The following is a 26,324-nucleotide window of genomic DNA, read 5'->3' as shown; positions in this document are numbered from 1 at the left end:
TTTAAGTTTTATGTATAACATTCATTTGAAATGTCTAGCTGTTGAATTATGAAGGACCCACTACCTTATCAGGTGGAGTAAAGAACTTAATGGGCAGCACAGGATCTTTGGGTGAGTCCAAGTGACAGGAAGTACTCTTATTTGTGATGACGAACAGTGCCACGTCACACACAATGTACAGTTTCTATTGATAAGTGATATAAGGCACAAAATGTAAATGAATGATTGATTTAAATAAAAATGTTAACATGAAATATTTAGGTGCATGAAAAAAAATCTAATCTCACTGACTTCATTGGCCTTGGGATCATCAGGTGATTGAGCATCTTTTGTCTGTTTTATGTTCTCCACCATCTTCCTTAGGAACGAATGACTGTTATTCTCGTTCTTTGTCATCAGCACCTCCAACATGAACCACAAACACCTGGTAAAAGTCAGAGAGATCCAGAGAGAAAAGAATAAAGGTTAACGCCGCCGACCCTTTAGAGGATTTTAACCCTTCGGATAGTTTTTCCGGGTTGCGGCTGAGACTGTCATTATACAGTAGGTAAGCAGCATCTTTAGGCGAATTACTTGCGTGCTTCGCTATTTGTTTTGACTTGCGAGACTGTGTGCTGCACGGAGACCGCTATATTATATAATTATGTAAATTAATATATTCATATTTATTTAATTTAGCACATTTTCGTGATTCAGTACAGACCACAAAATCAAAGCAAATACACATCTTGATCATCTCTTTATAAGGAAGTACAGTGTCAAACACTTACTCTTTGATGTCTCTGAGTTGTTCAAAGTCCTGGGGTTTTGTGAAGTCTGGGTCATGTGACAGCAAATGGATCATATATGGCACCACGTACTCTGGCAAAAGGGACAAGAGCTTTTCTGGAGAAGAGGAGGAAGAATGAAAGCTATGTTTATGGCAACATTTTTGCAGTTTTAATAGATCATAGATCACGCTTTCGCCCCATTCTAATATGTTTGATGTAAAGCAGGTATACAGATGACCAGCGAGCATGCATATGTATCCTTACCCTGTGCCATAGGATTCTGTTTGATGTATTCTCTACGGACACTGATGTTTTTCAGTAGGCACTGTCTGGCATGGGCGCGTCTCTCTTTAACCGGGTCTTTAGCGCACAAAGCAAACACAGCCATGTATTCCAGGGGCAACAGCAACTTCGCCAGAGCCACGTGTAGCTTTTGAGCAAATATCTGACGTACCTGGTAACACTCGTCCTGCAAGAAAACAGATTTCTTTTAACAAAAATGTGCATCTTGGAATACATCACACTGCATGTGTGTAAAGGTTCAAAAGTAAAACTTACATTAATGACAAGCCCACACAGCTGGAATTGTTCTGGTGTGATGATGTCATGGTAGCAGGGTTCGTGTGCCAGTTTCAGGATGGCGCTGCCTGCTGCCAGTCTTAGCCGAGACATATCGGACTTGCTGCATAAAGAAACATGAAACTTTACAACAAATATTAAAAACATTCCCAGCTCTCCGTAATCCTGCTCATGCTGCATCACTAAGCAGCGTAACACAGAAGCAGCAGAGCTATTTACTGTCTTCTGCATACATGAGCTTAGAAATGCCCATTTTTAGCTTGGGTCCCTGTGATTGACAGGTGCTGAACATTACATTAAAGTAATATACAGGGTTACGCAGGGAAACAGGAGATTTTGGAACTGGGATTTGGCGACACTGGAACTTTACAATTTTTAGGAACCAGTGTGAGCTCGTTTAGAACCCCTTGCCATTACACGAAGGGAATTTTGGCAGCATTACCAGTTAGGACGTCATGCTTGCGTCAAAGCCAATTTCCCAGGTGGTGTTCAAACCACGAGGAGCCCCCAGCACACCGTTCGACAAAAGCATCATCGCTGTGTTTAGCTGTTTCTTCAAAATAACGCACTATTGTTGTAATCGCATTAGCAGACAGGACAAGGTCATGACTAGAGGTCGAACAATTATTCGGGCCGATATTTGGCTTTTTTTTTTTTTTTTTTTATTAATCGGCCGACTGTGATCCAAACAGTGTGTGTACGTTCTGCGCTTGCACGAGCGGACATAACTCTCTAATACCAGCAGGTGGCAGTAGTCTGTATTCAGCAACCAAACTGAGAAACCGAAAGAAGCTACAACCGTGAATAAATATATAAATATATAAAGCTGCAAAGAGCAAGAATGAAAACAGGTTTTTGCTTCTGTCCCGTTTTTTTTCTTCTTTCTAATGCGTCTCATTCACTAAGCTGAATAGCCAATTAGAGTTCCCTTTCTCACAGACAAGCTCAATTGTCTAAAAAAACAACTGACACCGTCTGATTAAAACGAGTGATAAAGAACTCGCTGGGAAACTAAATCTGTCAGCTGATTTCTAAATATCGCCATCGACCAGAGAAATCCCTATATTAGTCAACCACTAATCATGACGTCCCAACTGGTAAAGATGCTGAAATCCTCTTTGCACAGCACTCACACTATTACCATTCCTATAATGGGTTTTATTGTGCACCAATTCACTGCTACATTATAACTAAAGACAAAGTGACCACTAAACTTCACATACCAGATCTTTTTCTGTTCTGTTAGATCTCCTTCGCTGACCAGCATGGCAGAGAGCAGTCTGAGAGTGGAGTTAGCTGATTTAGACTGGTTATTCTTCATCCCTAACAACCATCGCACCAAAAGTTTAATGGCTTGAACCTGGAACAGAGTCATTATTAGATGTAGCAACATTACAGCTGACCGGTTTTAATGGTCTACATCTTTTAAATGCTTAACGCACCTTTGCCAACACTTCAGGAGAAACTTCATCATCGGCTGTCCAGAGCCTACCGTTCTTACTGCCCACAGACTAAAAAAAAAAAGACAAAAAAAAAAAAAGACAAAAATTAATAATAATAATAAAAAAATATATAATAATAATAAAAAAAGTCTTATGCACTCACTCGATCATTCATCAGCAAATCTTTTACAATGAAGTTGGCCACAATGGACTTCATGGGCGAAGCAAACTGATCTGGAGCCAGCATGGAGATATGACCCAGAGAAACGAGAGGAGTGATCAGCTGCTCTGGGACGTCAGCGTTCAAACTACGAGACAACGGCTACAGAGACGTGTTGGGGCAGAGAAAGTGGGGGAGACGTCAACATAAAAAATGCTGGTGATTAACACATCAGAGAAGAATCTCACGAGAGACGGAACACATGCACAACTGCTAAGAATGAAGGATGGTTGTTAGTGTTAACCCTAACCCTACAAATCACACACCAGTTGCTAGAATTTATACAGAACGGTGTGAAAAACAAAAAACATTCATTAAGACAGAGGGTTCAGAGAAAGATTTATTGACTCAAGATTGTTTCAAGTCACCATAATAAGATAAAAGTAACTCATAAAATCAATATTTACAATTGTGTCGAGCAGAAAAGCAATGTAGATACACACCTGGCAAAACAATACTCCAGTAAAAGTGTCCCTTTAAACTCTCATTTGAGTTGAAAGGCAAATACTTTCTTTTTTTTAAGGGAAACTTTCACTGGAGTAACAAGTACTATGATTTATTATGGCTAATGTTCCTATCATCATTTTTGTCTATTAATAGAATAATATTAATGAGTCAAACACTGATTTCTAACAAAAATGATCCCGAGCCCAAAACCACCTTTTCAACTACTAAAAATGTACGTAAATAAGGTCACGGGTGTTGTTTTGAGTTCGAGTCTGGAGTTTCTTCATCATTTATTCCTCAGTAAATGCTCTGCTTGCTGTTGAACTGTATGTTGGTGATCAGTAGATTCCAGCAAGCACCGATCTGAAGAAGTTTGAAAGGGAGCGTGCTCTTGACCCTGATCGGTGGATTGCTGCGTGATTGACCCCACGTGATTAAGTTTTTACCCCTTATAAATAAAAAGGAACAACTGATTCCCCTCCAACAATCTGGTGTTTGATATGAAAAATACTCGAAGCTCTTGAACTGTATCGTATGATTGGGGGATTAAATCTACCTCAAATATCTGAGCCAGTTGGACTTCTTTGTTGTGGAAGATTGCGTGGATGCAGTGGACCGCCTGTTTGGCTTGGTGAGGAGTCCCTCTCTTGGCCTTCTGATGAAGAATAGGAATGAGTGTCCTAAAAAACATATGAGAGAGAGAGTTAACGTTAAAAAGAAAACACTGAACGACTGACAGGACCAGACTTATTAATTGAAATATAAATCGTATAAAACCATGACGTCTACGAAAGGGGGTAAAAGTCGTGTCTACAAACGTGCATAAGTGCAAATGCCATGCAACGCGTTTCCTTACGATCTGATCTGCGGCAGCTCACTCTCAATCTTCTGGCCTGTGTTTCGGAAGATTTGAATGGCAGCTTCTGCCACTTTATCGTCCTCCATTTTGAGACACTGCAGAAGAGATTCGTACGTCTCAGCCGAGTGGAATGATGTGGGATGGGTGAAAGACAAAACCTGAGAATGAGAAAGAAATAGAAAGAAAGAGATGACCGATTACGTATACAGAGCGTTTAATGTTTAAGTAAATAATTTTATATTATTATGAGGGTTGATAAACTGATGCACGCTGCTCTATTTTTTATATAATCATTTGGAATGCACAGGGTTTTTCCCTCCATTACAAAAATTAACCAGAAAATACTATATATACACTACAAGGAAAAAAGTGTGTGTGTGGTTCTTTCCCCAAACAGTTATTGCAAAACTGAAGGCACACATTTGTATCGGGTGTCTTTGGGTACAGTAGCATGACATTTTCCTTCACTTGAACTAGGAGACCCAAACCTGAACTCCATGAAGAGCTGCTTGAAGATCTCCTGCTATAGAGCTGTAATAGAGCTCTGACCTCATCCATATTGAACATCTTTGAGATGAATGTGAAGGCTGGCTGAGCCCCAGACCTCCTCACCTCACCTACTTTTACTAACTCCCTTGTGTCTGAATGAGCACAGGGGGGGTTGGACGGCTCCAGAGCATGTGAAGAAGAGTCCCAGTAGACATTTTACATCTACGACTCATGGGCGAGATCCTCACCATTAAATTTGTTTAATAAATATGCTAAGGGGATTTCTCAGATAAAATTGGGCATCTAACCCAACGTCTTATTTGTAAGTACTTAAAATAGTTACGCTTAGGCAAGACAAATAATTCAGATAAGGTCACCAAAGTGACCTCTGTAATCTCTGTAAGCGTCTTAGTTGTATAAAAAAAAAAAAAAAAAGGAAAAGCTGACACTGGGGTTGTTCCAACGCTTTGCTCTAAGTGCTAAAATGTCAGAATTGATCTGTCCTAGCAAATGATGAGCACAGTGGCAAACAGGAAGTGTTAATTTCTAAAACAAACAATAATGCTTAGATGACTTGTAGTCTCACGAGTAAGTGTTTATGCTCACCTTAAGTAGTTCTAGTCCAGCACGGATGGCAGTGTCAGGAGTAACGCCCTCTTCGTCGTCATCGGCAGTGCCTTCGATGGATTTATTTAAAAGCTTCACCAGGGCACTACACAATTCCAAAACAGTGAGTGTTACTGTCATAGCTAGGAAGAGGTTGTAGTACTTGTAGTTAGAGCTCGTCACCAGTAGGTGTCTCACGTCCATAAAGAGTACCATCATAATTCATTACGTCTCAAATTCAGTCTGGACACAAACTGACCGGCATCTAAAGTTCATCTATTCCCAAAACATTAGATCTGATTAAAGAATTAAATCAGTCCACAGTGTGTAGGGAGAAAGGAAAATGTCCAATTATGCAGGACTGTGGGTCAGAACTCGCGCACCACAAAACAGCTGAGCACATGTGGCCAATCGATGTGATTTTTATCAGGCTTTTTCCACAATGTCTTGTTTTCTTTTTTTACTCTGCTTGTTCACACACACACACACACACACACACACACACACACACACACACACACACACACACACACACACACACACACACACACACACACACACACACGCTATTGTATTTGCTTAAATGGCATGAGGAAAAACTGGGCTGCTAAACCCCTGGATTGTGTTCTACTTCTTGTCTGCTCTAAAATTAAAAAAGTACAAATTACTAAAGAATTTACTCCTACAACATACTTTTACTATAAACAAATAAAAAATAATTAAGTGCATCTGATCATGGTATACCTGATGGCTTCAGAGTCGATATGTACAGGTGCAATTCTCTCCAGCAGAAACTTAACCATTTCCAGGAAGGGGTTTGTAGGTTGCTTGGGGTAGGTCAGTTTGCGTGTTATCTCTCTCTGTAAAGCGGAATGAAGAAGAAAATAAACAAGAACACAGAAAAATGTCAGGACAATTCAGCACCTAGAAATTTGAGTGTACCTCATCTTTGAACTTGTACTCACCACACACTGCTCAGCCTGTTTGCAAGAGCAGGTTGGGCTGATTAGCTGTTCCAACTGCAGACGCAGCTTCTCATCTTCACCCAAAACCTGATTAAACTTCTTCATGAAGTCCTGAGCTTTCCCTGGGTCAGGTAGATTCTCTGTAAAATGGACAGCGAGATGAAAAGCCTTCTCATACCAACAACTAAAATGCAGCAAAGTTTTCATTAGACCTAAAAATGTACTCAGTCCACACTCGTGATTGGACCGAGGAGGAAATATTGCATTATATTCATACATGTTCTCACTACCTTGAAATCTGAATCATAATTTACCGTATTTTTTAAGCCGGTACTTTTTCACCACGCTTTGAACCCCGTGACTTAAACAATGAAGCAGCTAATTTATAGATTTTTCCTGGGTTTTTCCCGGTTTCACAAACTTCAAGCCAAAAAACTGAGCCCCATAACATTAAACCAATGAAATTGCCGAACGTGTTCAGGTGAACCAATGAAACTCTTTATATTAAATCAGATGCGCTCCCACTGAATCGGGCCGCACCACATCATAAATATGGATGATGTTCCTCTGACGTTTGACCTGCCGCTCACTCGGACTGTCTACAGGAAATGCGAATCATTCGTCACGCTGAAAACAACCGGGCATGAAAACACACACTTCACCTGTGTTCTGAGCTGCACGGCATCGGGAGAAAAGCTTCACCGTTGGTGATTTTTAAACGCACGACGATGCCAAAAGATAAACTCCCGAGAGAAATAGTTGTGAAAGGAAGGAGGAAGACAGTGAACAATGACTTTCTTGGTAGGCTACTGTTTAGATACAAGCCATGTAACAGACACTGTCTTTCGTTAAAGCCTGTGTAAAGTTCATTAGTTTCAATGTAGACATTTATGTTCAAAATAAAAATATTTGTAAAATTGAGTGGGTGCGGCTTATATTTGGGTGCGTTTAATAGTCTGAAAGTTACGGTAAGTAATTTGGAGAAAAAATATTAGAAAGTCTGATTTTCAGGCACTACAATGTTAAACATAATAATCAGGTTGGCTACTAATACTGCATGAAAACCTGTTGACTCTGTGGTGTGTGCATGTCTGTTTACATACTGGCGATGGTCATGAGCTTTCCAAACATGGCCGCTGTGTTTGCTTCGGACTGTAGAGACAGAACAAATAAAAGCACACTTTTTAATTGTCAATAACATGCAACATAATTGAAAAGTTATAAAGTCTAAATTAAAAAAAGGAAGCAACTTTCGCACCGTGGGCAGCTTATGCAGATCGAGAAGTTCCCTCACGAGCCCTCTTAGCATGTTCTGACACTTCCACATCTCGTTTAGGGCTCTATCACACACACAGACAAAATGATAGTGAGCTAAACACTTAACATTCACGTATCATGAAAACGGCTACGATCGGTCGTTTCTGACTCACTTTACGGCATTGGTGTCCAGGCAGGCATAAAGGTAATATAAACATTTCATCTTCTCCTCGGTCTCCAAACTGTGAGGAACCATAAACTGTGCAAAGATCTTTTCCACCAGCAACCTTAACACATGCAAACATTAAAAACAGCATTAAAAATATGAATATGGCAGTTGATGGACTGTTTATGACCTCACGTCCAGATATGTTCACATAAAAACCAATGAGTTGAGCTTTAATATGATTTCATTCTTCCTAGAATGAGCATTCAGCACCAACTTACTTGTCATCAATGCTGTTCTGGTAGTATATGTGCAGCAGTTTGTCTTTGATCCAGCTTATTTTCTGAGCAGATTCTTTTCCAGCCTCATGGTGAAGGCAGTATTTCTTAAATAACTGTGCCAAACCCATCATCGCCTCCTTACGAACACGCCACTGCAAACACACAGACCAAACAAAGACGACGATTCAGTTTTAAACACCAATTAAATACAGAGTTTCTACACATTTTTATTTTAAAATTCATTTTCAGAAAGACTTTTATACCGTATTTATATGAAATAATGATTTTAAATTCCAACTAAAACATACGTTACCACTGATGTATGTTATATTACCAAATGATTGCTGGAAGGTTGTAGCTACTGTAACCATGTTCATTAAAACTGCAATGTTAATCATTTATGAATGTATTTTTCCAAACTGTAAACCTTCAATCTTACAGAAACAGAAGGATGGCTCATGTGCAATTCACCAAGAAACTTCAAAACAGAACTAAAGTCCAATAACAAAAAAACAGCTTCAGGACACGTCCACACTGATACTTTTTCATTAGAAAAACACATTTTTGAAAACGCTATCCAAACTGGATACATTTAAACACACAGTTTGCCCTGCAGCGGGTACTGTTTCAGAAACTATCGTCATCTCAGTCATCGCTGCCATGTTTCAAAGAGCCGCAAAGTAAATAAAAACCTCAGGGGGAAATGACGCGGGTCGAAACGTCTTACTCGTGCGCAGTACTGGGATTTAAACGTTTTGGAACGTTAGAGGCTCTCGTTACAAAGGGTTAAAAACAATTTGGTAGCAGGATAAAGGTCTCTTTTGTTAGGGTGTCCTCAGATAAACCTGAGTCTTCACAGACACAACAAACACTCAGATTTGTTTTCTTTAACGTACCTATACATTTTTATTTTACATCATTATTTGTAGTATTTATTGAATGCCTTATTGCCTATATTTGTGGATACTGCTGGAAGCTGTAAATTTCCCATTGGGAGGAATAAAGTATCCATCCATCCATCCATCCAATTCAGTATGAGATCAGTTGCTACTGTTCTTTATTTCTAACTTGAATGCAATAAATAAATAAATAATAATACAAATGTCTACTTAATATTCTAAAAAAAACCCCTGAAAAATAAAGAAATATTCTCTGGCATGTCTTCTTTTGCTAAAACAAGCAGAACTTAAGGTCAGTAGTGTCAACCTTTGCCACCAAATCTCTCTCTCATCTTTACTTATCTGTAAGTCAAGAATATTAGATAAATGGATAGACAAAAAGAAAACCTGATGCCCCCCTCACCACTTAGTGCCTGAAACAATCAGTTTCATCTTGGTCAATTCTCATGCAAGAAATAAACCTCACCCTCTTATCCAACATTCTCTCTCGGACAAAGCCCAGCAGCTGATCATTGACCAGGTTCAGGTCCTTCTTCCCAGCGTTAATGATGGTGACAATGACATCATGCCGGATTGCTTCTTCGGGGTCATGTGACCTTACCTTTAAGTACTCTGATGAGGAGAAAAGATCAAATGAGTTCTCACGGGGGAAAAAAAATAAATCATGCACCAACACACAAACATATTCGTGAACCCACAGCGGTGCACACCTGTAAGATCTTTAGCCAGGTCTGGATGGTTCATGAGACAGTGGCTCGCAAACTTCACACACTCCAGTCTCACAGGCACATGGATATCATTAAACCTTCAAAAGAAACAGAATCGATCATTGCATGAAAAATTCGCAAACAACGAAAAAAAAAAGTTTCGAGCGTACCTTCCCAGGAAGCACTGCCAAAGCGTGCGGTTTTGGGTTGCCAGTTCTGAATCTTTTGCTCCGAAGAGTTTAGCCAACAGCTTCACAACAGCTAATCGCTCTTCTCCATCATTGCTCTAGGCAGGAACAAACACTTAAATTGATCTTTTGTACAAAACCATACATGCATTTAGAAATAATATTTAAATATTTAGAAACAATCTGAAATATGCAAGTTGAATAAAAGTATCTCTTGTGTACATATGCACTGTTCAAATTTCATTTTGGAGCTCAGATATTCAGCGTTTAGGTAAAATAATGCACCTCATCCCATCACTCACATGATTCCTCAGACAAAGTCTGAGAAGGGGAAAAAAATAATGTGTGCAACATTTTCTCTGGACCTTTGTTGACTAATTTCATGTCGTCTTGTGCGATTTTGTGTGGTTGTGGTAGGATTTTATTTTAACCCAACTTAATTTTTTTGGTGTAGATACATTTATTTGATCAAATTGTTTTTTGTTTATGCACCCCTCACATTTCAGCAAGCATTGTAGTGTATCTTCTGAAGGGACAATACTATAGAAATGAAACTTGGATATATTTCAGAGTAGTAAATATGCAGCTTGTATCTCAGTACAGATTTACACCCTCAGTGAACATGTCAAAACTGTGTTCAAAGTGTGAATATTGTGTGTGAGCACTGTTACGTAGCACTGCCTTAATCCTCCTGGGCATGGAATTCACCAGAACTGCACAGGTTGTTGCTGGGATCCTTTTCTACTCCTACATAATGACATAACTGCTGGATTTTAGACACATGGTGCTTCTCTACCTCCCGCTTGAGGATGCCCCAACATGTGGTCAATAGCTTTCAGGTCTGGAGACATACTTGGCCACTCAATCATCTTCACCTTCCTCGGCAGGGCAGTCGTCATGTTGGCGGTGTGTTTGAGGTTGTTATGTTGGAAAGCTGCCGGTTTCTGACGGGAGGGCTCTGCTTCAGAATGTCAAAATACATGTTCCTCGAGTAACTCAAGTAACGTGATTGCAAAATATTGTTTAGTCAATTTAACTACACACAGAGCACCGTGTTTCCCACGGACCATTACTACTGACGCACCACCTGCTAAACTCTGGAAAAAATGTTCAAAAACATGAACATGATGAACAGGACGTGTTTGACAGATTTGTATGATTAAACCACGTACAGCTGATATCAGTAAATAGTACCAGACAGTAAATCTGCACTGCTATAAAAGCTGCACGTTGACTAAAAGATATCCAAGTTTAATTTCAATAGATTCGTCCCATGAGAGGAAATAAAATGGTTGCTGAAAGTTGAGGCGTGTACTCACTTTTGCGAGATACTGTGTGTCTATTTGCCATGTAGTGGCGGTTATGCCATTAATGTGAACACAGCGCTGATAAGACTGAGTAAAGAGAATTCAATTTTCTTCCTTTATCACTCGGGTCTTTTCCACGTGCAGGATTTCAGTGTGTGTGCTTAAATGTGTGCACCCTCACCTTCAACTTAAACTCGAGTTGTGGCATAACGGACACCAGCAACAGTGGATCGATGGCAAACAGCTCCTGTATGAGGTCAAACACGTGTTCCGACAGATCGCTCACAGAGGACTTACCCATCACCAACACCTGATTAAAGAACTGATAGATACAACAGCACAAGTTAAACAAAACATCAGGAAATATGATGGGTTTTAGACACACTTCCATGCAGATAAAGCACTTACTGAGGCAATGCATGTTTCAATGGTCTGTACGGTCCTCTTCAGCAACATCTTGGCCAGGTCATATGCTTGTTTATTCAGGTTCTACAACAACAAAAGAGATCCCATTACAACCTGATTGTCTATACAAATTATATACACTAGTCATCTGTCCTTTTTGAACATGATCATTAAACTACAGGGAGAAATTCGAGCAGAAATCTAGAGTGTATGACCATAAAAACAAGCAGCTACCAGATAATATATCCACTTATTTTTTACAGTATGTATCAATTCATAAACTAGTTGAGAAAATCCATACTTTGTGTGCAGGGATGAGATTAATAAGGATGGTGTCCAGCAGCTCTTGGGTTACTCCATCACCCTCCATTATGATGGAGCTCATCAGATCAAGCATGTGCATTTGCACCTTCTGGTTATGGCTGTTACTGGAAAAAAGGACAAAAAAAACACACTCCATTAACATTTAGCATCGCTGTCTGGTTTTATTGGGCTATATTTTTACTGCATTTTTTTTTTTTTTTTTTTTTTTTTAAAAGAATTAACATTAATGTGCATGTTGTTCAAAGTCAAAACCTCCTTAAAAATCCAGTCATTTAGAAATCAGAAATTCAGATTTGTATGATGTGTAAATTGAGATTTTAAAACAGGAACCACTACAGTAAACATTATTCCCTGCTGAATTAATGCAAAATCAGCAATAATTTACCATAACATTACATCACCTGGAAATGTATTTTTGAAACAAAGCAATTAAAAGCAGCCCAAGTCAAAAATGTTAATGACTTCTGCACACCCAAAAACATATCGTTGGTATGAGGAATGAAGTACGAATAGAAATCCGATGCCACCCAGATGAGGATAATTTCCTCCACATACCATCTCAGGGAGTTTTCCTTGCCACTGACTTATAGGAGATAAATTCAAAGTTAACCTTTTATCTCTGAAAAGCTGTTTTGGGAGAAATATCCGAGCAGCACACTAGAGCTCTCGCTTAAATGTTATTAAATGTATGATTTATCCACCACTGATATGAATGCATATTTTAAAAAAATGGTATAAAGTGGACCTACTTGATGACTGAGAAGAGGGTTTTGAAGAGCTGAATAAAGATCTCATTACAGTCCTCCAGCTCGAAGCATATATTATATGACTTCACCCATGCCAGATTCTGCAAAAATGTAAAAAAAAATTAGGTTGTTTTAAATCATAAAACATCGGGGGTGTTCCTACTTATGAACACAAACATGCAAATAAAAAAAGTTACATGAATGGTTGGATCAAATAAAAACTTCACCTCCAGTAGGTAGAAATATCTGTTGAACTGGGGGCTCTTTGTGTCCTCCAATCCTTTTAACTGACGTGTGATGAACAAAAAGATTTCCTACACAAACAAGCAGCAAAAAAAACCAACCAGTACTGTGAATATCTACAGTATAAATGTGTACAATATGTCAAGATTTAAGTCATGGAAAAGTAATTAAAGCCATATTGTATAACTGATTACGTCACATGACTAGGTTTTGAAATACAAAGTAAAATGACTGATACTAGTGTGTACAGGCACCTTGAGTTTATCGTGAGAGGTGTATGGGGCTTCAGGGGCATAGATCCTGAAGATATCTGCAAGGCAGCAGGCCACAAGCAGCCGAACATCTTTATTGGGGTTCCGCAGGAAGAACTCTGAGGCCAGGTGTAGCGCGAGAGCCAGGTACTGCTGCTTCTCCTCCTCAGAGTCCTGGTCCATATCCATATACGTTTTCACCACCAACTGAGAAAGAAAAATAAATACAAGCACATACAGTGATGAATTTTACAGGAAGGTGAAGCCAGTCTATAAAAAATATAAAGATAAATAAATAAATAAAAACAGCAGCAAACATGTCTATTTGGTACATTCACCATTTTTTTTTTGTTTTTTTTTACTATATGCAAGATTATAGTTTACACAAAATATGCCACATCAGCAAGTTCTATGATTGTCCCCAGTTAAAAAGTTAGTTTATATCTAGGAAAAAAAAAAAAATTTTTATATATATATATATATATATATATATATATATATATATATATATATATATATATATATATATATATATATATATATATATATAAATAAAATTATTTGTTTTAAAATCTAGATACATGTCGTTAGAAATCGTAACAAAATCGTTTACTTGTGAGGCCACAATTACCGGCCCCTTCACTAGAAAAACCTGTACAGCTGCTCATTTATGCAAATATCAATCCAGCCAATCACATGCATCAAATCATGTAGATGCAGGTAAAGAGCTTCGGTTGATGTTCACATCGAACATGAGAGCGCAAAACATATCTGAGCTACTCTGAATGTTGTATAATTGTTATTGGAGAGGGGCTGGTTTAATGTTTTTTATAAAGTTTACGCAGAATAAAGAAAAAACTAAAAGTAAAACCTTCCAGTGAGTAGCAGTTCTGACAGATGAAATAAAATTTGTTCAAAGAGAGGTGAACAAGAAAATTGCCAGACCCTTCTTTACAATTATGCTAAAAAAAAGCGTCAGATGTGATGAAACATAGAACTCCTGTTGGAAAACAAGGTACACGAGGAAGTCAGAGGCGGAAAGAGTAATAAAATATTCTACAAGTAAAAGTAGTTAATTCTACGGCTGCAGCTATAGATTATTTTAGTAATCAATTATTCTAAGAAAAAAATTTTCTTTAATAAATAGAAACAGTAAATATACAGGGAGTGCAGAATTATTAGGCAAATGAGTATTTTGACCACATCATCCTCGTTATGCATGTTGTCTTACTCCAAGCTGTATAGGCTGGAAAGCCTACTACCAATTAAGCATATTAGGTGATGTGCATCTCTGTAATGAGAAGGGGTGTGGTCTAATGACATCAACACCCTATATCAGGTGTGCATAATTATTAGGCAACTTCCTTTCCTTTGGCAAAATGGGTCAAAAGAAGGACTTGACAGGCTCAGAAAAGTCAAAAATAGTGAGATATATTGCAGAGGGATGCAGCAGTCTTAAAATAGCCAAGCTTCTGAAGCGTGATCATCGAACAATCAAGCGTTTCATTCAAAATAGTCGACAGGGTCGCAAGAAGCGTGTGGAAAAACCAAGGCGCAAAATAACTGCCCGTGAACTGAGAAAAGTCAAGCGTGCAGCTGCCAAGATGCCACTTGCCACCAGTTTGGCCATATTTCAGAGCTGCAACATCACTGGGTGCCCAAAAGCACAAGGTGTGCAATACTCAGAGACATGGCCAAGGTAAGAAAGGCAGAAAGTCGACCACCACTGAACAAGACACACAAGCTGAAACGTCAAGACTGGGCCAAGAAATATCTCAAGACTGATTTTTCTAAGGTTTTATGGACTGATGAAATGAGAGTGAGTCTTGATGGGCCAGATGGATGGGCCCGTGGCTGGATTGGTAAAGGGCAGAGAGCTCCAGTCCGACTCAGGCGCCAGCAAGGTGGAGGTGGAGTACTGGTTTGGGCTGGTATCATCAAAGATGAGCTTGTGGGGCCTTTTCGGGTTGAGGATGGAGTCAAGCTGAACTCCCAGTCCTACTGCCAGTTTCTGGAAGACACCTTCTTCAAGCAGTGGTACAGGAAGAAGTCTGCATCCTTCAAGAAAAACATGATTTTCATGCAGGACAATGCTCCATCACACACGTCCAAGTACTCCACAGCGTGGCTGGCAAGAAAGGGTATAAAAGAAGAAAATCTAATGATATGGCCTCCTTGTTCACCTGATCTGAACCCCATTGAGAACCTGTGGTCCATCATCAAATGTGCGATTTACAAGGAGGAAAACAGTACACCTCTCTGAACAGTGTCTGGGAGGCTGTGGTTGCTGCTGCAATGTTGATGGTGAACAGATCAAAACACTGACAGAATCCATGGATGGCAGGCTTTTGAGTGTCCTTGCAAAGAAAGGTGGCTATATTGGTCACTGATTTGTTTTGTTTGGTTTTGAATGTCAGAAATGTATATTTGTGAATGTTGAGATGTTATATTGGTTTCACTGGTAAAAATAAATAATTGAAATGGGTATGAATTTGTTTTTTGTTAAGTTGCCTAATAATTATGCACAGTAATAGTCACCTGCACACACAGATATCCCCCTAAAATAGCTAAAACTAAAAACTACTTCCAAAAATATTCAGCTTTGATATTAATGAGTTTTTTGTGTTCATTGAGAACATGGTTGTTGTTCAAATTAAATCCTCAAATAAAATTAATCCTCAAAAATACAACTTGCCTAATAATTCTGCACTCCCTGTACAAGAGAAAATTAGACAGGTCTCTTAAAATAAACAAGTAATTTGTGTCCTTTTTTTAGAAAGATTGTTATTGCTAAAATTAGAATATCTGTGAAAATTAAACCCATTCAGACCATTTCATTATCATATTGCATCAAAATGCTAATACAAATATCTAATTAAACAAAAATCATAAATAAAAATATTAAAATCTATTTAAATTTACTTTAAAAACAGTAATCGCACTGCACAGTGTTTTCTTTGATTTAGTATGAATTGATGCCAAACTTTGGAAACTTTCTATTGTGTTCTTTGGCCTGAATCTTCTTCTCGGCCCTCACTGTTTTCTCTCCGTTTTTTATTTATTCTGCAGCGTCTTCTGTGTTACCTGTCCAGGGGTCTCATTTATAAATGTGGCCTTCGCAAAAAATGAGGCTAAAAACATGCGTACAAAAGTGCACATTTGTAAATAAATCCTAAGCCCTGCATACGCAAGGAAACACGGAAGGCCAGAAGGGGAACATGGAGACAGAGAGCGCACACATCTTTTGCCACGTTTATTAATGAGACCCCAGAGCGGTCCAGACTGTAGCGGGTGGTGCATCAGTAATAATGGTCCGTAGGGAAACACAGTACTCAGCGTGTGGTTAAATGGACCAAACGGAGCTGCGATTCAAATAATTTGTCTGGATGCTTTTTGTATTCGAATTACACGAGAAATCGTTATCAGAAATAATTACTTATGTACAAGTAAAGTTGCACATATGTACAGATGCTGTTCATAAACTTCAGTTCAGCATTCAACACAATCATCCCTCAGCACCTGATTATGAAGCTGAGCTTACTGGGCCTGAACACTTCCCTCTGCAACTGGATCTTGGACTTCCTGACTGGGAGACCTTAGTCAGTACGGATCGGGAACAGCATCACCGGCACCACCACACTGAGTACTGGGGCTCCTCAGGGCTGCGTGCTTAGCCCACTGCTGTTCACTTTGCTGACCCACAACAAGTTTGCCGATGACACGGCCGGTGTGGGTCTCATCAGCAAGAACGACGAGTCAGCAGACAGAGAGGAGGTGAAACAGTTAACAACCTGGTGTAAAGCCAACAACCCATCTTTGAACGTGGACAAAACCAAACAGATGATTGTTGTCTTTAGGAGAGCACAGAGCAGCCATTCTCCACTGATCATTGATGGATCCTCTGTGGCGATCATCAAGAACACCAAATTCCTTGGTGCTCATCTGGCGAAGAACTTCACTTCACTCAACACCAGATCCAACACCAAGAGAGCCCAGCAGTGCCCTTTACTTCCTGAGATGAATGAGGAAAGCCCATCTCTCTCCCCCCCCATCCAGACCACGTTCTACAGAGGGACCTTTGAGAGCATTATAAACAGCTGCATCACTGCCTGGTTTGGGAACTTCACTGTCTCGGATCGAAAAAACCCAACAAAGGATCGTGAGGACAGCTGAGAAGATCATCTGAGTCTCTCTCCCCTCGATCACGAACATTTACACCTCACACCGCCCCTGCAAACCCAATGACATTGTGGACGACCCCACACACCCCTTACCCCTCACCCACACCCACACTTTACTCTCCTACCATCAGGAAAGAGGTTCCAAAACATTCGGGCCTCACATCCAGACTGTGCAATAGTTTTTTTCCCCCTCAAGCCATCAAGTTTGTCAACACACAGAACTGAACTGAATCTCACACGCACACACTCACTCAACTGTGTGTTACTGATCTGCTTAAAATCTGAACTCAAACACACTCTTACTCATTTCACACATACATGTCTTTAGTACCACCCATATTATTTTATTATTATTATATAACTGTTTACATGCTATTTTGTTGCAAATCCATTTGACTGCCGCTATTGCTGTTTGTCACAACATTGTGTTTACGTTTTGTGTTTATTTACAAGTACACTCCTGTATACACTTCTCTTTTAAACACTGTACTGTACAATTCACAATAGGTTTACTGGCGGCATACTGTGTCAGTTATAAATAGTTGAAATAATAAAATCATCTTAACTTGACTTCCTGTTCTAAAAATCTAATCAAATAAAAGTAAAAAGGAGCTCATTCAAATTTTACTCAGTACCTTGTTTTTTTTTTTTTTTTGTTTAGTTTTTTTTTTTACAAGCAAGGGGTGGGGTGGGGGTTTCTAGTGTAGTTTAAGAAGGAAAAGGAGATAAAAATCTATAACTACTTAAAAAATTACTTCTTATTATTAAGAAAAAAACTCTACAGTCCATGATTTGAGCCTAATGTGGTGAGTTACGCACTTTCGGAGCAAAAAAAAAAATAAAGAGCTCTCCAGTTTAAAACTACCTTAGACCTTCACACACACACACAAACACACACACACACACAAAAACCTAAATACCAGTAACATGAGTAAATCATTACTTTCCACTCCTGTCTTTCACCTCTGTCGGCTTCAGCATTCTAATAAAGTAACCAAAAACAACCTTTTTATCTTTTAAAAGTTGAAATGAAAGGGCGATGTGGATCAACATTCGCAAAACGATTTCTCATAGCATTTCAAAGTCACAATGAACAGGAACAACAAAATGTTGAAAATCGTTTTGGATCAATAAACCTATAAAATAAAATAAATAAGTGCCAAAAGGCCACACTGCAGACGGATTTGCATTTCACACATCAGCAGGTCAAATGAAAATCGGCAGTACAACACAACAGTACAGCGCAACATCGTGCGCCGAAAAAAAAACAATAAAAATATTAATTTACAGAATTTAATTTGAACACAAAATATATTTACAGAATCGCCCAGACACTGTTGAGTATTTAAATCACTGCCGCTAAAATGCTCCTCAGTTGGTCGCGGATCACGGAAAGTGAAACTTTGTATTTTTATTGGATTGGTTGGATATTCTATTACAAGCTTCTTTCTTTTTACATTATTTTTACAGTATTATCATAACTGGCTGTATATTTGATTTTTGGCAGAAAATCATTGATTGACCCCAATTTAACCAAAATGGCACGATCCTTATTACATAACCCCCCCTACAAAATTGGTGGTTGAATTAAGCTCCTCCTAACAAAAGCATCAAATCTTTGACTATTCAGGAGTCACCCCTGGAGCACACAAGCTCACTACTCTAGAATGAGTGTGCCGTGCAATAATGACCTTCTCAGTCTGAATTCAAGAGTGTTTTCACCACTGATATAGTGGCCAGGAAGTGAATATCCCACATACTGAAAACTCATCTAGCTTTAGGACCATGGAGCGCTGTTGTGTCTGGATGTCTGTGTGAGAGACACTAGTGGGGGAAGTGTGCGTTGAGGTGCTACAGAAGAAATGTGAGACCAGAATTTTCACTCTGCCTCTAAACAGAGTTGGTATCAATTTCACTTCCACTGACTGGATCAGGTGTGGGCAGAGCCGAGGAAGCACTGGTCAGGTCCAAAAATAAAAAGATATAAAAATCCATGTTGCAGAATTTGTGTGAATGCGAAAGACATGCATTTTCCAGAAAAATCTAGTTTTTACTGAAGTGTCAAGCCAAGCTGTTAATGCACAAATTTCCACAAACCTGCATGTTGACTGTTTCATTTGAGTATTTCAAGGCCTGCTGACCAGACATGTTTTTCCACACACACAATGTCTTGAGTTTGCACAAAATGGTACAATAACAAACACACATCCAGTTCAGCAGACAGAAACGCTGTGTAGCTCAGTTTTTCTCTCAATAACAATTACGGCGAGCAGAGAAGCATCAGTGAAAGCACATCAAAAAGTGATGCGAATTGGCTTCAACAGCAACGTTCACTTCCATTAATCATGAACTGAAAATGGGCACAGGCTCAGCAATACTGGACAGATGAATAACAAATATCGATGTCTGCTGAGGATATAATTACTGATGGTAAAGTCAAAACCGGGCACCAGCAGCATGAATCCATAGACACTATCCATTAACACTACAGACTGGTGGGGGTTTTATAGTGGTGTGGGGAATATTTTCAAAAGAAAACAGCTTGTGAGATTATTATTGCTGACAATATACATGCCTTCATGTTCACAATTTACCATCTTCTAGTGGTTACTTCCAGCATAATAATGTAAAAAATCTCTACTAAGCCAGATAACTTTGAAAACTGTGTTTCTGCCTGCCGTTTATTTACTTTCTGGCTCTTTGAAAATTCATAACAAGGACTTCAATGAGTCATCGTCTTCGAAAGCCTCTTCAATGAAGACATTAGTGTGGACATGACTAAAGTAAGATTTACCACAAACTGGTTTCATGAACATGACAAGGAGTTCAATATCCTTCAGAAGCTTTCCAGTCACTGGCTCTTAATCCAATAGACAACCTTTGGAATGAGGTGAGAAAAGAACCACAGCATTAAATTGCCCCTAGACATAAATCTAAAAGATTTTTCTTGTACAATCCAGGCCATGAGCAATGGAGGGCAACCAGACGACGTTCTCGGTTCAGTATTTGTGTAGTTTTCCTAATAATTTTTTTTGTAAAAACTGATCTTAATTAGATATGATCAAATCGGACTTGGATACAGAACTTTGGTCCATGTTACACTCCCATATTTAAGAATCAGTTCCAAAATCTGGACATGCAGCTGTGGCTGAATTTTTTTTGTCCTCCACTGTAAATCTGCCGGTTGAAACGTTACGTTCTGTACTTAAGACTGCTGGAGTATTAGTCTGCAGGATTTTTTTTTCTTCCCCTAAACACAAGATTTTTAGCATAAAGCAGCATAAAATCCTGAGAAATAAGCATTCTGGACAACACGCACCTCAAAATCCCCAAATGCTCTCTCTCTTTAGGTCATGCTTTAATTTGAGCTGCAGGAATAATAACTGAACTCAGATCAGAGCAGGGATTAAAGTCGGATTGTACACGTTTCAGCCGATTTTGAGAATCTGAAAGAATGAGTGCAGACACAAATCCAACAAAACACACAATGGCTACACAAACAACTTCTTCCAGCAGTGTTGAAACTACTGTGAGGTTTAGTATAAGAGATTATTAATCATCTCAGACCTGCATCTTCTGAGGTTTAAGAATTAGATTTGGTTTTTAGAAGAGAAAAAAAAAAACACTGACTGTTTCATTTATCCTGATCAAATTTACTATACACTATTAAAAATGCTAAAATAATAGTAACAGTTTAAATGTTGTCGTATTTTTAAACAGAACCGTCTTAGTGCACGACTTTCAGCACGTGTACCCAGCGCAATCCACGTTTTATGTGCGGAACCCAGGAACATATTAAGTGGTGCACCATCTCGTACTCTGCGCGTCACAGTGGCTACTGGATCCGCAATGGAAACACGATTTGTACTGTTAGAAATCGTCCCGTCGCCGCCAACGTTTTTACGACACTCTAGCGATATGGATTCTTTTGCACTTTATTTACAGTTTTAAGATTTTCGCTTCCATGGAGAAAATTCGGACAGTTTTGCATATTAAGAGAAAGAATAAATGAATGATGTTCAAAATCTCTCTCACACACACACACACACACACACACACTCTATCTGTATTACCTAAATAGGGTCTAACAAGTGTAAACAATTTATTTTTTTTTATATTAAAATTAATTTCATCCATTCTTTTTTTGTTTTATTTAACTCAGACATTTAATTTAAAACTGTTGTAAAAATTTAATCTGTTAACTGTTAATAAAAATAACAGACTAGCAATTTTTTATATTTTGCATTTCTCTCTAGATTGAACCGAACCGAGACACAAACTGAGGTATGTACTGATGTCGTTTAATATTTTCACGGACCGGTTTAACGTCAGACAATATTTTCATGGACCGGCCTTTAAGGTGTGGTGTATAAATTCAACAAAATAAAATGATACCACCATAAAAACTGGTATTTTCTAAATATGATAATAAACGTGAATCCACTGTGTTTTTTGGGGTTGAATTTGAGCAGTAATGTGTTAGTGGCTGGAGCAGCCCTTTAAGAAGGTAGAGGATGGAGGTAAGACATGTGACCGAGGCGTCATGACATGCATTAAGAGTGAGTCATAGACGAATGTGGTGGAGAGAATCCAGTAATTTTCCAAAATAAAACATTGTTCACAATCAGATAATAAATAAAACAGAAATATTGTAAGTTTTGTATACTTTCTGTGCGGCCCGGTGGTTGGGGACCACTGGTTTAGATGATCACATGAGTTGAGGATGAATTATAAAAAAAACTCAGATAGTCTTTTCTTAGAGCATCAAAAGAACATAACCCAAACAAGCATAATTTTGGTTAAGAGCTTTCTAGAGTTCAGCTGTAATGTTTCTGCTTGTCACATGTGCAGGATCATTTCTTTTATATGCAGATTATCATTTTTTAGCATCTACCATATCCATCAACCTGACTTAACTTTGTCTTTCTCAGACATCTGAATATGGTTTTGTAAATAAACAACATATAAAAATAGGTTTGTGGGTAAAACATATGCACACCTTTGCAGTAAAAGAGACTGTTTGAATGTGTGTCTCTGCTCCACCTAACTTCTAGATGTACAGTATATCCAGAAACCTCTTTCTTTCCAGACCTGCCACTAACTGGTTGCACAGGCAAGATCACGATTACAGATCTGATTATAGTATCATTTCGCACTTCAAATCTATTCCAAATCTAATCTGCAACTTGGTTGCCATATTTACAAGATGAGAACTTTAATCTAGTACCACGGCTCGAATCACAGATGTGTATGACGTGCAAAATAATAAATATAACTACACAAGGTAGAAATATATAATGCATGAATTGGATCTTTTTTTGAAGTAACGCTCTTAATTAACACGTTCCAGATATAGCGGAATCCACCATTTTTTTTCTCTCTCGGTGTTAATATGATAACAGGCAAAGCCAGGAAATAAAGAAACCACAAAGCTGAAAAGGTTTGCGAGTAGAGGGTGGAGCCGGACGTGCTCTTTTATTTTTATTCATTTTTTTTACAATTCTGTCGTTTTTCTACAGTCGTCATAAAATTGGAGATTTTAGATACACGACAGAATTGTTAAAAAAAAAATTATAATAAAAGAGTAAAATAGCAGCATTTTTAAAAATTACAAATGCTATTTTAATTTAATATGCAGCAGGAAACAAAAGTCCTTCCATACAGGTCAAATAAAAGTCAGAAAAATCAACAGAATCAGTTTAAGTAAAAAAAAAAAACCCTTTATTATGAGGTATAGATTGTGTGCATTAATCCCCGTTTCTACATAAACAATATCGTTTTAAAACATGCAGAAACCGGCGAGAAAACCTTTCAGGTCGGTGCTTTTGCACAAAAATGACAAAATCTTCAGACCAAACAGATGTGAATGATCAGAAAGGTTGCGATATAACCGGTATTCCTTCTTGTTTGAAGAACTGCAATATGAAAGCGATATCAAACCAACAACCGTGCTGTTTTACTGAAAACCAGCATCTCCATGATAACACACTGGCACCAACATCAAAACCACACCACAGCTGATGCTCACTTCCACTGCACTTGTGCTCATCAAATATTGCTTCATTAATATTGTCTGAACCAGGAAACATCTAGAAGCCGGTACCTGGACTTCTCTCAGTCTCACGTTTCCTGTGTTGCACAAATTTGTACATCACAGTGTCACTTTAATACCAGCACATGGACTCTTCAGTGACCATCACACTGAGACACTTTAATCTGTACTTCTGTCAATATCCGTCGTCCACATTTACAATAAATAAGATACATTTATAATAATTGGTAAATTAAAATAAGATTAAGAATAAAACAAACCCACTAAATAAATTTTGTTGTAATTGTATACATTTTATAATCATTTTTACATTATAAAATTATTTTTATACTCTATAGTTTAATATTTACACTAAATTTTATTTTTGATATTCCATTTAAAATAAGTCTCAGTCAGGTGATCATTGTTCAGTTACACAATAATTAAAACTGTTATACAAACTGTTGATATGAAGGATCCTGACACGACGCCGTATCGTTCAGTTTACACGTAGACGCGTATTTTATCGTAAATTGTAATCTAGCGTTCCAGCGTATTCATTTATTCAAGCGTATCTGCTAAATGGCACAAATGTAAATGCGTGGTGGATGCTACACATTCACAAACCCCATACAGTCCAGGAATAAAATAAAATCAATTTCACAAGCATTTAACAATCATCATATGGCTTTTGTAGCTCGTTTTCTGGAGACTCATGTAACATGGTGGAAGGGGTCTCCAGTACAAGCGCTTTAACAATCAGGATTCATTTCACGTTCTCGTTTCTGAACATAACTGTCTAACTCATAACTTTCTTTTAATCTTATTAAAGAGTCGACACAAAATGGGGAAATGACACGCACTAAAGCACTGTTTACCTCCACCATGAAACATGTTCCAGGAAAATAATCCACAGGGAACTCACTTTCTCTCAGTGAAGTACATCTTTCGACGTCAAATGCATTAACTGTCATTACGAAAATGACAGATCCTGAAACATCGGTATAAAAGGAAAACACTACACTTCATAATACACTTCAGAGGGGTTACGGAGAAGTCTTCCTACTACGGGAGCTTGAGGGCCTTGCTCAGGGGCTCAGCAGTGGTTGTTTGGTAGTGCAGAGATTTGAAAGCATAACCTTCTGCTCACACGTCCAATATCGTAACCGCTGATCTACCCAAACAGATCCAACAATGCCATTTCCAGGAAAAGCAGATCCACACCAGTCAGCAGATTCAAGTGATCGTTCCAAGTTGTTACTATAACACTGGTCAGATCAGATGGATTGGATCTCATGTCTAACGTTTATATAAAACATAGTATGAGGTGGTATCAAAAAGTTTCAAGACGGGCTCTGTCTACAGGAAAACTACTAAGTTTACACACCATCACATTAAAATTGCACAGTAATACAGCGCTCTCAGTGTTCCTGCCACTTTCAGAACGTGTCCTTTATGTTTTTCAAAGCACGTCAAACATCTTTTGCGATTTGCGCTAGATCTCTGAAGTGGTGCCAAAACGAAGTCCGAAGAGGGCGAAATCAACAAATCTGGCAAGAAGGGTGGGTGTGTTGACAGAGTGCGTACATGGTCAGAAGAACACCGGTTGTACAGCTCCTGATGTACACAGGATCCATGTCTTTCACCACACTGACTTTTAAAGTTCGGTGCTCCCTGTGACTGTGCGTGCAGCCTTGTGCTGCCATCTGTTGGCGTGTCACAAAACTGGTCTGGAAACTTTTTGATAGCACCTCATATGAAGCAAGTACAAGGTGCATAAAAATAATAAAAACACCCCTTCTTACCTTTAACCGTTTGACCACTTCATCGTTGCTGATTTTGTCCGTGATCTCCTTCACTCCGAGCGGGTAAATGATTTTGCCGTCCCCCTGCGGCTTCTGGTGTTGTGGGAACTCCATGCCGCTGGAAAACCCGCTCGCTGCTCGACGCTAGTTTTTTCCACACGGTCCTCTACTGGCCTCTATGGGTGGGAAAACAAAAGTTCATCAAGCGAACGAGCCGCACTTTTTCTCAAATAAAACCACGTTTGTAATCCAATAAACGTCTCCGAAATCGAATATTAATCCTGTAGCACTGAACCAAAACCCCGACAAATCCCGAACCCATTCAGGCTCGGTCCAAAACGCTTCAGAAACACAAGCTGTGATGCTACACGGCTAATGACTAGCCGGAGATCTTGCTAGCAGGGTATGTTGAGGCACCGCGATTTTATGTAAACATTTAAGACCACTTTCATTCAAAAGTTCACCTTCAAATCTACTGACTGCGTCCAAACTAATCTCCTCAGACACCCGGAGCTAAGAGTCTTCGGTTTCGTGCTAACGTTAGCAGCCTTTAGCTTTCTCTATTAGCCCGTGGCCTAGCAGCAGGGTTTACCGCGCTAGGCCTCAAACTAGTTAGCTTCGCTTTCACACAACACTGACACTCAGAAAGCGCCGAGCACCAAAACCTTCCAGTTCCCGTCTTAGGAAACGATATTTCCATTCACCGTGAGCATCCGGAAACCCGCAAAAGTACCTCAACTTTACGAAGCGAGGAAAAAACAAATATTCTCAACTCATTGACTTTGCGTTTAAAACTCCATCCATGTTCTCTAAACCCCAGAGAACTTCAGGGGGAGGAAAAAAAAGCCCCAGCGGCAGCAGCAGCACACCAGCGGCAGCAGCGACCCTCAACGAGCAACTTGGCGACACTGTGAAGATCCGAACATCCCAATTAAACTACCCCCAACAACACCACGAGTCGCTGTAGAGCGGAATTAGAGCCCTGAGTCGGGATGTACCTCACGAACAAGTTGCTTTTTTTTCAGTTCATTGGTCAGTTTCAGGGTTTGGGGAGCTTTTAGATTCACCACCAAACATACACGGCTTCTGTGTTCACACAACGCGCTTTCAGAGAGAGAGAGAAGAAAAGTACAACCGCAGCGCCCCCTGTCGGAGA

The 26,324-nt window shown here is 39.0% G+C and overlaps 1 protein-coding gene across 5 annotated transcripts in view; it reads right to left on the bottom strand.

The window, feature by feature from the left end:
* pds5a (PDS5 cohesin associated factor A) overlaps positions 1 to 26,324 on the bottom strand; it is a 32,657-nt gene extending 6,333 nt beyond the window's left edge. Inside the window, exons 1-28 of one of the 5 annotated variants that reach the window (XM_046842776.1) lie at positions 26,167 to 26,324; positions 25,169 to 25,344; positions 13,155 to 13,358; positions 12,885 to 12,971; positions 12,661 to 12,758; positions 11,889 to 12,015; positions 11,591 to 11,671; positions 11,364 to 11,504; positions 9,858 to 9,973; positions 9,691 to 9,785; positions 9,447 to 9,592; positions 8,082 to 8,233; positions 7,808 to 7,921; positions 7,636 to 7,717; positions 7,481 to 7,529; positions 6,378 to 6,517; positions 6,157 to 6,272; positions 5,413 to 5,518; positions 4,315 to 4,475; positions 4,015 to 4,138; positions 2,955 to 3,113; positions 2,792 to 2,860; positions 2,573 to 2,709; positions 1,329 to 1,452; positions 1,035 to 1,239; positions 771 to 885; positions 292 to 424; positions 65 to 184 (exon numbers count right to left, since the gene is read on the bottom strand). In XM_046842776.1, the coding sequence (XP_046698732.1) occupies positions 65 to 184; positions 292 to 424; positions 771 to 885; positions 1,035 to 1,239; positions 1,329 to 1,452; positions 2,573 to 2,709; positions 2,792 to 2,860; positions 2,955 to 3,113; positions 4,015 to 4,138; positions 4,315 to 4,475; positions 5,413 to 5,518; positions 6,157 to 6,272; positions 6,378 to 6,517; positions 7,481 to 7,529; positions 7,636 to 7,717; positions 7,808 to 7,921; positions 8,082 to 8,233; positions 9,447 to 9,592; positions 9,691 to 9,785; positions 9,858 to 9,973; positions 11,364 to 11,504; positions 11,591 to 11,671; positions 11,889 to 12,015; positions 12,661 to 12,758; positions 12,885 to 12,971; positions 13,155 to 13,358; positions 25,169 to 25,282 (3,315 nt within the window). In that variant the 5' untranslated portion in view covers positions 25,283 to 25,344; positions 26,167 to 26,324. The other 4 variants (XM_046842781.1, XM_046842780.1, XM_046842779.1 and 1 more) reach the window with 4 other exon arrangements.

Source organism: Silurus meridionalis, chromosome 28 (genome assembly GCF_014805685.1).
Source record: "Silurus meridionalis isolate SWU-2019-XX chromosome 28, ASM1480568v1, whole genome shotgun sequence".
NCBI lineage: Eukaryota > Metazoa > Chordata > Actinopteri > Siluriformes > Siluridae > Silurus > Silurus meridionalis.
The sequence above is the reverse complement of the archived record's forward strand: the minus strand, read 5'-3'. Positions and strand labels throughout refer to the sequence as shown.